This window comes from Sander vitreus, unplaced genomic scaffold (genome assembly GCF_031162955.1).
Source record: "Sander vitreus isolate 19-12246 unplaced genomic scaffold, sanVit1 ctg289_0, whole genome shotgun sequence".
Classification (NCBI taxonomy): Eukaryota; Metazoa; Chordata; class Actinopteri; order Perciformes; family Percidae; genus Sander; species Sander vitreus.
The window spans coordinates 20,001-35,000 of NW_027595444.1; the positions used below are offsets into that span (position 1 = coordinate 20,001).

Below are 15,000 nucleotides of genomic sequence, written 5' to 3' on the forward strand. Positions count from 1 at the left end.
TTTTTTGATAATTAAACCATGTAAACCTATTCTGGTACAACCTCTAAATACAGTTATGAACCTGAAAATGAGCAGAATAATAATAACTCAAGAATTAGGTATAGTTTCCTCTAAATTAGGTTATTAATTGACCTGGTGGAAAGGGGGCGGGGCGCTGTGTCGTGACGACATCTCCTCGTTCTCAGGGAGAAGTATTCGCTCCCCGGAAACAGCGGCAGAGTGAGACCTCTTCGTTTGCTTCACTGTCTCTGCTCAGTGTTTTTAGGAAACGTGGCCTTACAGCAGCAGCATCTGTACATGAATGAGAACCACACAGCCGCTCCAGTCTCCTCCTCTGCCCGTCTGCCAGTCCCCGCCGCGCCGCTCCATCCCTGCCCGCGGTCCCGCCTGAAGAAGCCCGTCTCTGAAGAGAACCATGTCCGAGACAGAACCGGTCCCGGTCGCGGCCGCGGAGGCCCTGAACATCACCGACTCCAACGGGACCCAGGCGCTCAACGCTTCGGCTAAATTCGTGGCGACTCCGGAGGGCACGGCGCTGGCATATGGCAGCCTGGTGTTCATGGCGCTGCTGCCCATCTTCTTCGGAGCCCTGCGGTCCGTCACTTGCTCCAAATCTAAGGTAAGAAGGCTAGAAGGGCTCACGTTACAGTTACGTTACTGTCACGTTACAGCTACTTACAGCGACGACAGTTAACTTTAGGCACAAATTAGCCGTTAGTTTAGCTAACGGCAAATTCTGCTAACCGCTAGCTTACAGCTTGATTCAACTGGAGCCGTTAGCCTCCACCGAGAAGCTAACGTTAGTTTAGCTAACGGCTAATTCGGCTAACCGCTAGCTTACAGCTTGATTCAACTGGAGCCGTTAGCCTCCACCGAGAAGCTAACGTTAGTTTAGCTAACGGCTAATTCGGCTAACCGCTAGCTTACAGCTTGATTCAACTGGAGCCGTTAGCCTCCACCGAGAAGCTAACGTTAGTTTAGCTAACGGCTAATTCGGCTAACCGCCAACTGACAGCTTGATTCAGTCTAAAATAACGTTAACTCAAACTAAACACTGGGAAAAGCAGCTATTAAGACTTTCCAGTAATAACAATAAAGACAAGTATTGATTGGTTGTATTTTAAATGAGCACAAGTAGTAAAGTAGAACTGACGTAACAGCTGTTGGATATTTTAACGGTTATTTTCAGGTTTTATGTTGAGGGTCTTTTAAAGTGTCAAAAACAACAAATATTAATGATGTGTACGGTGGTGGTCGCTCCGGTGTTTATTTACATTTGTGCCCCCCCTACCCCCCGGTGTGTTTACCGGCTGTCACACTTATAGCGTGTGTGTGTGTTTGTGTGACGTGTACAAGAGGGATTATTTGCACTCTTTTGGGGGGTTTTGCGGACATGCGCAGTTGTGCCTGTTAGCTTTTGGCAACTGTAAAACTTTTTTTTTTAAACTGCCACATCCTCTCTGCTGCGTGAGGTGATGACAGGTGGGAAGTACATTTATTCAAGTGATGTACTCAAAGGGTAACGGTTTTCCTATTTGTCTGTGTTTAAGTGTCAGTCAGCGTCCACTAAAAGGTCTGTTGTTGCTGCTGACAGACTCAGATTATTATTCTAAGTGTCTGACAACATTATGAAAGGATCCCTACAGAGATAGACCTTTTGAGTTAAAGAGGAAGATCCTTTTAGTTTAACATGAAACAGCCCCGAAATCACCATCACCAAACTACACCAGACTCCATGTAAATAATCAGGACTTTTATCATCGTAAAACACACTTCATTCAAAGTGGACAGAAACTAAATGAAACTACCAAAAGCCGTCTTGGTTCATCTTTCCACTGTTCCAACAATCACCACTCTGGTTTGGTTGAAATAAACCCTTAATTCACCCATTTACATGTGGAGATATGCTGGCTCTATACACGCTAAAAGTCCTGATTATTTACATGGAGTCTGGTGGAGATATGCTGGCTCTATACACGCTAAAAGTCCTGATTATTTACATGGAGTCTGGTGGAGATATGCTGGCTCTATACACGCTAAAAGTCCTGATTATTTACATGGAGTCTGGTGGAAATATGCTGGCTCTATACACGCTAAAAGTCCTGATTATTTACATGGAGTCTGGTGGAGATATGCTGGCTCTATACACGCTAAAAGTCCTGATTATTTACATGGAGTCTGGTGGGTTTGGTGATGGTGATTTCGGGGCTGTTTCATGTTAAACGGAAACAAAATGAAACTATCGAAAGCCGTCTTGATTCCTCTTTCCACTGTACCAACAAGTTGGTTGTGTTTCTGACAGCTGATCGTAATTGAATACAGGTTTGTTGACATTGATTTTGATGTAGTTGGCTCGCAGTGAGAGAGAGAGTACGGTGGCCAGCAGACACAAAGTTTAAGAAAAGGGAAAGACGATTAAAAACCCAGAACATTGTCAGACAGAGGCGGGTATTGTCTCAGGTGTTGTGTAATTGGGTTTAAATCCGGCTCCTGAACCTTTTGTTGCATGTTATCATTCTCCTTTGCTTCTCATATCTCTCTCTCTGTCTCTCTCTGTGTCTCTCTCTCTCTCTCTCTCTCCCTGCTCCTCTGTCAGCCATTTTTAACATAAGCATCTTGAATCTCTTAAAGCCTTTCCTCTCAGAATTCAACAAAGAATTAGTTTCCTATTGGGTTGTTTGATTTTTGGGCCCTGCTTCCAGTCCTCCTCTTTTGTTTTCCGATCTGATCCCTCTCTCTCCCTGTCTGTCTGTGCACATCTGTCTCTCCATCCATTCTGTCTGTCTGTCTGTCTGCCTGCTGTAGGAGCTCGGAGAAAATGATTACGATTCTGGGTTCAGAGTGAGTATCAGAGAGCCGCTGAGAGCATCAAAAATACACACACTCACTCACTCACTCACTCACTCACTCACTCTCACACACACACACACACACACTCTCCAATGGGTGAACTCACTGCTGCTATGTATTTTTACAGTCTGTGTTCACAGCACTAATGCGACAGTAAATACATTAACACTGTGTCGTAACACATGATAGAGAAGGACTTCTTTAGGATTTGCTCTTAGTGCTGCAACAAGGATCCTCTCCCCTACCTTCCTACCTACCTTCTCTCCTCTTTCCTTTCCTCATCATTTTGTCTCATCTCCCTGGCTGCATCTCATGGCCCTTATTTTATAGCGTCTCGGTTCCTGGGCTGAACCGGAAGTTGTTCTGTCCCTCCTCTGTGAAGGCCGTCTCAAAGCTCTTATTTCTGCCCCAAGGAGCTATCAGCGAGCACAGAGGAGGGATCTCTGAGGAGCTATAGGCGAGGATACACAGAGCAGTCTTCCTGGAAGCCGTGCAGCTGAAGGAGTTGCCCCCCGGCTCCTCTCTCCTCACGTGATTTCCTCACGTCTCTCTCGTCCCTGCCTCCTCAGTGGGAGGGCGTAAAGCCCCTGACGCACCAACCCGACGGCCGACCGTTGGCAGAAAAACCAGTCAGACTGATCTGTCTCCCCGAGGTCCAAAGAGTGCCTCAGAACACACCGTAAGATGCCGACTTGAGCGTACGTTCTGCGCGTGCGCGAGACGTAATACGTCTCCATAACAGCAGGCGGCGCTAATCTGGATTGTCGCCCAATAAATGAAAACCAGCAGCTGATTGGACGAACGCGTCACGTGGGTCTGGCTGCTCCCCGACCATCATGGCGTCTCGTTCAGAATACGATCTCATATTGTCCTAAAATAGTTCACCGTAACGTGTTTCTGGAAACATCTGAAGAGAGAAACAGGCCGTGCAGCTGCTGAATCTGTCTTCATTTCAGATCAACAAAGGTCAGTTTAACAGATCTTCATCAGATGTTGAGAGACTCTAGTTACGCTCATCCCACTCGTCATTTCCGGGTTAGCTCTCCACCAATCAGATGGATCATTGAGTCAGACTGTCCTGTCTCTGACTGAGCATGTCAGGTCGGCCACAATGAAGGCCGACGGCTCCTCCAACGGACGACGGCACGGAGCACACCGACCAGACTCGAGTCACCGACCTCCCAGACTGTCAGACGGCCGATTATCAGCTCGGTGTGTCACAGGTATAAGACGCGAGGAAGGGAGGCGAGTGGAGGAGTCCATTTAAGCGACATAAGATGCAGCGCGTGTCTTCCCTCCTCCCTTCCTCTCTCCTGTCCCAGTTTTTCTCTCGGGGGAGTAGATGGAGGAGAATATAGATGGAGGCTTCTCTCTCTCGGGGATGTCTGTCAGTCTGCTGCATTCACTCCGTCGTCTCCGTATGTTTGTGTCTTCGCTAACGGCAGCTGTTCAGATCAGAGCGTAGAAGGACGGCACGAGCACACAGGAGGAGGCGGTAGCCGTGTTTCCCTTCATGCATTTTGATGCACATTTTGAAGTAACTCATTAGAAAAGCTGAATGGAAACGCTACAGTTTCGATAAAACTTCCTCAGTTTTTTTTTCTCTGGCTTGAGGTGGATTGTTCTTTGAGAGTTTGAGTTTAAATAGGATTAAAACCCTGATTGAGACGCAGATTCTGAATGCGCTGTATACATGTCCAAAGTAGAGATGTACCGATACCAGTATCGGTATCGTCTCCGATACTGCCTAAAACGCTGGTATCAGTATCAGGAAGTACTGGAGTAAATGCAGCGATCAGATACCACGTAATAAAGCCCTAAAGAAAATCTACGTTAACGTAGTTTATGTTCTTTCTCCGTTATAACTGACTGTCAAACTGCAGAATAACAGAAAGTTCTGGAGAGTTCATGTTTCACAGAGAGTTTAACCTGAGCCAGACAGACAACAGAGAGAGAAATAATATCACATCTATACAGAGATAGTAGTATACAGCTGTTATACATCATATCATCTATACAGAGATAGTAGTATACAGCTGTTATACATCATATCATCTATACAGAGATAGTAGTATACAGCTGTTATACATCATATCATCTATACAGAGATAGTAGTATACAGCTGTTATACATCATATCATCCATACAGGGATAGTAGTATACAGCTGTTATACATCATATCATCCATACAGGGATAGTAGTATACAGCTGTTATACATCATATCATCATACAGGGATAGTAGTATACAGCTGTTATACATCATATCATCTATACAGAGATAGTAGTATACAGCTGTTATACATCATATCATCCATACAGAGATAGTAGTATACAGCTGTTATACATCATATCATCTATACAGAGATAGTAGTATACAGCTGTTATACATCATATCATCATACAGGGATAGTAGTATACAGCTGTTATACATCATATCATCTATACAGAGATAGTAGTATACAGCTGTTAAAACATAATAAAATATATGACTCACTGGTATCGGATCAGTACTCAGTATCGGCCGATACATGTTGGACGTCAGAGTACCGACCGTTACCTTGAAACCATCCAGCAGATAGACGGTACCGTAGGATGATTTAACGTCACTGCTCATTTTACACACAGTTTAACAACAAAACAAAACGCTGAGTGAACATTACTAGCTACGTCTCTCATGTTGGTTTTGAGCGGTGTGCACCCCCCACTAACCTGGAAAACGGTTTTAAATCAGTAACGTTACTACAGCGTGTCGGAGGAATACACACAGACTCCTGCAGCGGCGAGTCGGAGGCAGAGGGGCCGTCACAGCAGCATGGCTAACGTTAGCTAACGTTAGCTTCTTGTCTCATCTGGGGTCTGATTAAATTGGGGTCTGGGACAGTAAATTCATCACAATGCTATTTTCCAATAAACTGTAGCTGTCATATTTCACGGGTGTGAGTGTGGCTTTCATCGCTGTTAATCACTTATTGAGTGAAGTAGTACTCGCCCTGTTGGTTATTTGGTTGCCATAACTTGGCGAGTGATGATGTCCTGTCACTGTTCCAGTTAGAGAGAGAGAGACTTGAGTTCAGTAGAGCAGACGGCGCTACGAGTTTGACTTTTCATAAACAGCTGAAGGAGTGGGGGTGCGCGGTGTACATAGAGGAAACCGCGAGAGGGGGAATGAGAGGGGGAAACACCAGAGCAGGGAATGAGGAGGGGAAACACCAGAGCAGGGGGAATGAGAGAGGGGACGCCAGAGCAGGGGGAATGAGAGGGGAACACCAGAGCAGGGGAATGAGGAGGGGGAACACCAGAGCAGGGGGGAATGAGAGGGGGGAAACGCCAGAGCAGGGGGGAATGAGAGGGGGGGGAAACACCAGAGCAGGGGGGAATGAGAGGGGGGGGAAACACCAGAGCAGGGGGAATGAGAGGGGGAAACACCAGAGCAGGGGGGAATGAGAGGGGGGAAACACCAGAGCAGGGGGGAATGAGAGGGGGGAAACGCCAGAGCAGGGGGGAATGAGAGGGGGGAAACACCAGAGCAGGGGGGAATGAGAGGGGGGGGAAACGCCAGAGCAGGGGGAATGAGAGGGGGGAAACACCAGAGCAGGGGGGAATGAGAGGGGGAAACACCAGAGCAGGGGGGAATGAGAGGGGGGAAACGCCAGAGCAGGGGGGAATGAGAGGGGGGGGAAACACCAGAGCAGGGGGGAATGAGAGGGGGGGGAAACACCAGAGCAGGGGGGAATGAGAGGGGGGGGAAACACCAGAGCAGGGGGGAATGAGAGGGGGGAAACACCAGAGCAGGGGGGAATGAGAGGGGGGGGAAACACCAGAGCAGGGGGGAATGAGAGGGGGGGAAACACCAGAGCAGGGGGGAATGAGAGGGGGGGGAAACACCAGAGCAGGGGGGAATGAGAGGGGGGAAACACCAGAGCAGGGGGGAATGAGAGGGGGGGGAAACACCAGAGCAGGGGGGAATGAGAGGGGGGAAACACCAGAGCAGGGGGGAATGAGAGGGGGGGGAAACACCAGAGCAGGGGGAATGAGAGGGGGAAACACCAGAGCAGGGGGAATGAGAGGGGGGGAAACACCAGAGCAGGGGGAATGAGAGGGGGGGAAACACCAGAGCAGGGGGAATGAGAGGGGGGGAAACACCAGAGCAGGGGGAATGAGAGGGGGGAACACCAGAGCAGGGGGAATGAGAGGGGGAAACGCAGCAGTTTTTTATAACAAAACGTAGAGTAAATGTAGTCTTCAAGCTCCAGCTGCAGGTGGAAAGTCGTCAGTGTTCAGTTTGTCTCCACAGAACTGAAAGCTAGTTTTTGCTTATTTCAGAATTAAACTTGTGTGTTTGTTGGTCTAATAACGTATTAACTAATGTCTCTCTCGCTCCTCCCAGAATGCATCAGACATGCCAGAAACGATCACCGGTCGAGACGCGGCGAGGTTTCCCATCATCGCCAGCTGCACTCTGTTTGGGCTCTACCTCTTCTTCAAGGTAACGCTGACTACGTTTTACATGCACATAATGTTCAGGTTTTTGCTCTTATTCCGACAAAGACGATATTCCTCTAAGCTGTTTCTACGGCTAACGAAGGTTAATATTCCCGTTTACATGCAGTTGTGCAAAATATGATATTGTCTAAGTGTCCCAGCGGTGGAGGACTTGTTGGAGCGTGTGAACACAGCGTCCCTCTTTCATTCCTTCAACCAGCTTCTAGAAAAGCTCGGCTCGTATCCAAAAACTTGTTGATATCCGAGTCTTTGATAATGTTGAAAGTAGCCGTAGTAAGCTACGGAGAAAGCTCTGCGTGGAGCCTCAACTTAACCAGCAATCAGAATCTCAGTTCATTCATATATATATATATATATATATATATATATATATATATATATATATATATATATATATATATATATATATATATATATATATATATATATATATATATATATATATATATATATATATATATATATATATATATATATAATATATATATATATATATATATATATTATATATATATATTATATATATATATATATATAATATATATATATATATATCAGTTTTTTATTGGCCAAGTATACGTACATACACAAGGAATTTGACTTCGGTAGGCGTTAACTCTCTATGCATTCAACAAATAGACATTCAGTAGATAAATAGTGATATAGACGCATACTGTACAATAGAGAACAATATACCGTATAGGCACATGTCAACATAATATACAAATAAGACCTAATATCAAGGCAAGTGCACATGGAGCTTAACATCACATACTCCAGTCCATCTGTATACCAGCTGAACTCATGTGTGTAGGTACTTGAATCTGTTAGAGAGAGAGAGAGAGAGAGAGAGAAATGAAGCTTATTTCATGAATGCTTCGCAGTGATTATGTTCTAAAGCACAAATATATAACCACCAACCACTTCTCAGATGATTTAGTGCAGGTTGATTTCTCCTCCTTCTGCCCGTTTGTTGCAGCAGCTGGAATATGAAATGGGTTACTCTAGTGTGGACCAAGCCCCCAGGAAGAGCGCCATGTCTAAAGCCACTATGGGCTTAGCGGATAACGCTGGTACTGCATCCCATGGCCCAGAAAGGCTTTGCATGGCGAAAGAAACGTCTATATTTCAGCGGATCATTTGTTTCGGGGTACATCAGCTAACCAGCCCTAACAATTAAAGGGGTCCTTGTTTAAAACGTCACGTTTTTAACAGTCACTAGAAGCGAATCCAGAATTATTAAAGTAGGCATGATGAACGTACATAATGGACGCGAGCAGAGCCGCGGGACTGCGCCCACCCGCTCACATGCCTGTTCTCCCGAGCTCATGTAGCTAGCTGTAATAACGGATAGAGCTAATGGCTGTAATTCGCCATGTGTTCTATTAATGCGTCCATGGTATTATCTTATGAAGTAATGATACATCAGAGGGATGTATGTATGCTGTAAAGCCTGTTACGTGGATGTAACGTCATTAGCATTTCCCAAACTGGCGGGCTATCGGCTAGCTAGCTAGTTGCTAACATCAGGGGTAGCTAGCATGTCTGTATTAAGATCTATAGCTACATAGCTAGCTATATGCCTACATAACGTTACTACAGACATGGTGATTACATCGCTTTGGTTCTCTCTAACGATACATCCGAGGGCCGTATGCTGTAAAGCTCGTAACGTGGATGAGAGCTGAAGCCATGGATGAGCTCTGTTCACCAATCTGCAGGCTAACTGCTAGCGCTAGTTATTAGCTAGCTTGTAGCACGACATAATGATTAAATCTCCTTGGTTGTCTAGCTAAATACATCTATTGTTTATTTAGCTAAGCATGTAAACGATCGGGAACAACGAAAACACAATGTTTACCGTTAGTGAATATTTTAGACAATGAAAACGGCGAGTTCATGAGATCGCCACTTGTAAGAGACACGAGAGAGACGCTCATGAACGAGCATGTTGCTACCGCTTGCTAAGACAACACAAACTAACTGTTGCTGGTGCGCGTGTCCATCGTGACGTCATGGGCCAACAATGAGGAAGAGCCGAGCTCCATGTTTGCTTTATGCGCTTTTGAGCACTCTCATTGGACCGTACGTGGCTTCCCGCCGAACGCTGGATCCAGTTCTCTTCGTGTGACGTCAAAATGACGTAGATCTGGCTGGCTCGCCAGGATTTTTTTCAGCGGCGCGACAAAGGGGAAACGGGAAGCATGGACGAGCTCGAGGTTAACGTGATGCCAGGACTCTCAGAGTGACTGCAGGTCTCTCTGGTTAACTGGTTAAGATGAGCTCTTTATGGTGAATGAAAGGCTTGATCCACCAAGTAGCTCATCCAATCAGATCCAAGCGTTGACGTCAATGCTGCTGCCAGTTCTGCCGTTGTTGACCTGTTTCTCCTTCTTCTAGTCCGTAGAAAGAGCAACGTCTGTAGCCTTTCCTCATTAGCGCCCCCTCTGTTCAGGAGAAGACTGCAGCTAGTGTCGCGACCACCACGCACCAGTATAAACAGTTACGGCGCTCCCATGACGTCACACTGGCGCTCGACGGGTCGGCTGCGGCGAGAATACCCCATGATTAAGAGCGGAGATGCCGGGAGAATTAAACCAAACTTATTTTCATACGTTTACGTTCTAACGCTGGGTTTTTTTTACAGGCAGTTCTGCCTGAAAAGACTCAAGTAAAGTACAAGTACCTCAACATCTGGACTGAAGTACAGTACTGGAGTACATGTACTTAGTTACATTCCAGCGTTGCGTCACACTCAGATTTCTGTGTTTCTGATGCAGGTATTTTCTCAAGAGTACATCAACCTGCTGCTGTCGGTCTACTTCTTTGGCCTGGGCGTCCTGGCTCTGTCCCACACTATGAGGTAAACAAAACACACTGCATGCTGGGAAATATCACAAAAACGAGCAAAGTATAAACGTTCATGTGGAAGGTACGGAAGCCCTAAAAGGCAAGGTAAAAAAAAAGAAAATTGCGGGAAATGTTGGCCACATCCAAACCAAACTGTTATAGCTTACATAAAAGGCGCCCTATTTCAACGATCTGAGGTCACGGCGTGAAGCGCCTGCTGCAGGTGTGTTTAGGGCGTCCTAATCCACTTCTGCTAGTTTGACGGCGGTAAAAAAGGGTCCGTGTGCCGGGGTCATGGTTCTAAAGGGTTGACCTTAGTGTCTTCATTAATCAGAGGTGTGTTTTGGGCGTAACATGCAATCAACCAATCAGAGATCATCTCCCATTCCCTTTAAAAGCCAGGCGCGTTTGGACCTTGGAGCATTGCTGTTATGATGGAGGATTTGCACCGTAATATTTGTATTTGTAATCTTCTGCATGTGTGTGTGCTGCTGTGCGTCCCTGTGTGTGTAACAAGCATAGTGTGCACGTGCTGTGCACGAGCCTAGGAGCATTTTACTAATGCTCTGTTAAAATAACAATGAAATGACGCGATCACTTCCCGCTGCCTCAAGATAGCAATACTCCCAGAATGCACCTGAACACACCTCCCTGTAAGACCAGCACGCCCAGAATGCACCTGAACACACCTCCCTGTAAGACCAGCATGGGCCACAGATGGGCTGCAGGTGCATTTGCTGTTTAAACGACGTGGGCGCTGGACGGGAAACTGACAACTGGGTCGGTCTTAAACTAGCAAAGACACTAAGTGAGTCGGGCTTTGCGCTGCGCGGGGTGTAAGATAGGAGCCTTAATGTTTTCTCATATGTAGGAGATTATATCCTAAAATTCATCTTGTACGCACAAGATCAACTTTTGTGTATGGAATCATAATGTGTTCACAAGTTAACTATCTCGTTAATTCAGAAAAACAGACATTCAGACCAACAGCTTTGTGTCAACGAGAGAGAGCTCAATACTCCTTTCTCTGAATTGTTCTTTTCTGTATTAACGAGATATTAATCTAGTAAAAATAGGACCGTTTTTCCAATTGAATCTTCACACTTCCGTAGTTTTTAAGAGCGAGGAAGCTGTGCAAAAATAAAGCACAAAGTGCCAGAAACCCCCTTGCCTTCCAAGGTGATTTACTCTGTCTTCTTGTTTCTGTCTCTCAGTCCTCTGATGTCCAGAATCTTTCCAGAGTCTTTCTCAAACAAACAGTACCAGCTGCTCTTCACTCAGGGCGCTGAAGAGACCAAAGAAGGTGAGACCTGCTGCACAGCACTCAACACTAACACACGTTATTTCATCACTACAAAGTGTTTCCTATTTGAGTTTCATGGGAGGATAGCCTCTGGAGCTGTATCAGAGGGGATCCTATAAACACAAATAGAGCTGTTTCTGCTCCTGAAGAAGCTACAAGTCTGTATGAAGTCAACCATGTTTTATCCTCAATCTTATGGAGAAAAACTACACTACCCACAATCCTAATCTGTCTCTCTCTGTGTCTCTCTCTCTCTCTTTGTCTCTGTCTCTCTCTCTCTGTCTCTCTCTGTCTCTCTCTCTGTCTGTCTCTCTCTCTGTCTCTCTGCAGAAATAGTCAACTACGAGTTTGACACCAAGAACCTGGTGTGTCTGCTCATCAGCAGCGTGGTGGGAGTCTGGTACCTGCTCAAGAAGGTAACGTCTGTAACCACTCGCATAAAAACCAGTTTGGACTCTGCTGCAGGGCTTGACATTAGCACCCGTAACTTAACTTAACTTAACTTAACTTAATCTTAAATTACCTCCTTGAGTCCTCCATTTGCCTCCCTTCCTCATGTCTTAGTCTCTCCCACGAGGAGGCACAGGAGAGATGCGAGGAAATCACGGGAGGAGAGAGGAGCCGAGGAAATGTGTTGAGAGATGAGACGTCCTTTCCTCTGAAGCGTCACATGAATACGTCAGCTGTGTGGGTGGAGTTAGTAACTCCTTCAGCTGCACGGCTTCCAGGAAGGCTGCTCTCTGTATCCTCGCCGATAGCTCCTCCGTGATTGGTCCTCGAGACAGAAATAAGAGCTCACTGCATAGGGACAGAACAACTTCCGGTTTGGCCGAGGAGTCAAGGAGCTATCAAATAAATGTAAATGGACTGTTCTTATATACTTTTCTAGTCTTAACGGCTACTCAAAGCTCTTTAACATAGTACAGGAACCAGTCACCATTCACACACATTCATACGCTGTGAATGTGTGGATCTGTGGCCGAGGCTGCCGTACAAGGTACCACCTGCTCATCAGATAAACACTCGCACACATTTGACTCCGATGGAGCAGCTCGGGGTTCAGTGGGCCAGGGATCGAACCACCAACCTTCCGATTGGCAGGTTCTCTACCACTGAGCCACAGCCGCCCTAATAGGGTTTGGCATCGTTTAGATTGAAACGGGTCACATGCCTATTTTCACAAATAAGAGGAAAGGTTTATTTTGATTTGCTGTTGGGTTGCAGTTTTACAGCTTTTTCAACGTAAAATAAAGCCCACACTAGAGCGCTGCTTACTGAGCTCCAAGGCTGCAACACAACAAGCGCCTGGTCGCTACGGAAACCCAAACTTGCACATGTTAAATTGGGAAGTGATGGTCGGATTTGAAACCAAATCCTCCAAACGATTCCAATAAAGAAACGACTCCACTGGAATCATCATTTTTGAAAGGATTCCAAGTAGGACTTGGTTCTCGATGCCCAACCCTACTATCAAATAAGGGTGATGAGATGCAGCTACGGTCACTCTCACTAGCCACTTTGGCGGGTGGCGTGCCTTTTTATATTGTAACACTAGTGGCTGGAGTACTGCACCACTGTCTGACACAGGAACACAGCTGTGACCCAGTTGTGCAGCGGCAGCCCACAGTCGGAGTACGGTGGCCCATACAGCACACCAGACCAGCACGCAGCGATTCCTTAAAATATCCCCCAGAGGTCTGTTCAGTGTGCACATGCAACATGGCAAGCCGAGGCAGCGGTTGCGTCTGTACAGGTCGTAGACTGTAAGGTTTAGGTTTGTAGAAGAAATGCAGAGAGAGCAGCAGGACAATTCAGCAGGACATTTGGTCCGTGCGCTACGCTTCCCGTCATCGAGGGCGCGTGCTAGCTGCTGAGTGACATGCCAGCCCCCCCCCGCACCTCCTAGCCTATACAATAAGAAGCTACTCTTTATGTCTCTGTCTTATTCGGTTTCATGTTTTCATAGAAAAAGGATCTTTACACACATTATCAGAGCTGAACGTGATGACAGCAGTGTTATATTTGATGTAGTCTTGATTTAGGTGTTTACAGCTCATTGACATTTAAAAGGGTTGTTAATCTGGTTCTTCACCTTAATTGTAGCACACTATATAGTCAACTTTATTCAAAGAAAACATCATTTACCACCAAATAGTGGCTAGTGAAGATTCTGAGTGGCTAGTAGCTGTTGGGAAACCAGTGGCTGGTGAGCTAAAATGTTAATGTCAAGCCCTGCTCGGATATAATAAATGACATCACAGCAACGCTGTGACTAGGTATGTAACGATGCATCGTGAATGGTTGGTTTAGAAATGAATGTCGATGCAGTTTTTAAACGTCCTAGGGTGTAATCTTCTTTAGGTTTCACTTGTTTGACCTGTTTTGTGACATCACAGCACTGGATAGCCAATAACCTGTGTGTGTTTTGTGACATCACAGCACTGGATAGCCAATAACCTGTCTGTGTTTTGTGACATCACAGCACTGGACAGCCAATAACCTGTCTGTGTTTTGTGACATCACAGCACTGGACAGCCAATAACCTGTCTGTGTTTTGTGACATCACAGCACTGGATAGCCAATAACCTGTTTGGCCTGGCGTTTGCCCTGAACGGCGTGGAGCTGCTCCACCTGAACAACGTCAGCACCGGCTGCATCCTGCTGGGGGGGCTGTTCGTCTACGACGTCTTCTGGGTGAGACCAACGGTCCATTCAATAAAAACATTTTTCATATTGGCATTTATACATCTTTATTATGTATGTATGTATAGAACAGGGCTTCTCAAAGTCGGGTTATGAATTCCAAACCGTGTACTGTTTCCTCCTTTAAACACCCAAAGATTGCGAGACATTTTGTTTTAGAAAAGAGAACCACTTACAACTCTCAATACGTTTGATTGGAAATACTGTGACCTGAGGGAGTCTCGAAAAGTGGTCACTACCTAATCCTAACCCCCCCAGCAGAGAGAGACAAACAGCTCTGCAGCACACACACACACACACACACACACACACACACACACACACACACACACACACACACACACAGAGACACACACACTCTCTCTGTCTCTGTCTCTCTCCTCTGTCTCTGTCTCTCTCTCTGTCTCTGTCTCTCTCTCTCTGTCTCTGTCTCTCTCTCTCTCTCTCTGTCTCTCTGTCTCACTCACTCACTCACACACAGAGTCTGATAACTTTAGACAACATAGGGAATGAAACGGGATCCGGGAGTCTTTCTCTCTGGATTTTGCATGACAGGATTTTTTTGGGGGGGCAGTCACGTGATCGGGATGTGACGGGAGTATTTTTGTGGGCTCGGGATGAGATGGGAGCGACAACTGATTCCTATGTCACCCTCTAATGAATAGGTTTAGACTTATTTACAATTTGAAATTTAAATGTTATTACAGAGAATGTGTGTGTGTGTGTGTGTGTGTGTGTATATATCTGTGTGTGTATGTATATATCTGTGTGTGTGTATATATCTCTGTGT

At 46.0% G+C, this 15,000-nt stretch overlaps 1 protein-coding gene across 4 annotated transcripts in view; it reads left to right on the top strand.

Moving 5' to 3' along the window:
- The first annotated feature begins 210 nt into the window (after positions 1 to 210).
- hm13 (histocompatibility (minor) 13) overlaps positions 211 to 15,000 on the top strand; it is a 21,212-nt gene continuing 6,422 nt past the window's right edge. Inside the window, exons 1-8 of one of the 4 annotated variants that reach the window (XM_078244688.1) lie at positions 211 to 619; positions 2,806 to 2,841; positions 7,239 to 7,337; positions 8,334 to 8,504; positions 10,135 to 10,217; positions 11,419 to 11,507; positions 11,838 to 11,923; positions 14,076 to 14,201. In XM_078244688.1, coding sequence (XP_078100814.1) covers positions 416 to 619; positions 2,806 to 2,841; positions 7,239 to 7,337; positions 8,334 to 8,504; positions 10,135 to 10,217; positions 11,419 to 11,507; positions 11,838 to 11,923; positions 14,076 to 14,201 — 894 coding nt within the window. In that variant the 5' untranslated portion in view covers positions 211 to 415. The remainder of the gene's footprint in view (positions 620 to 2,805; positions 2,842 to 7,238; positions 7,338 to 8,333; positions 8,505 to 10,134; positions 10,218 to 11,418; positions 11,508 to 11,837; positions 11,924 to 14,075; positions 14,202 to 15,000) is intronic. The other 3 variants (XM_078244689.1, XM_078244690.1, XM_078244691.1) reach the window with 3 other exon arrangements.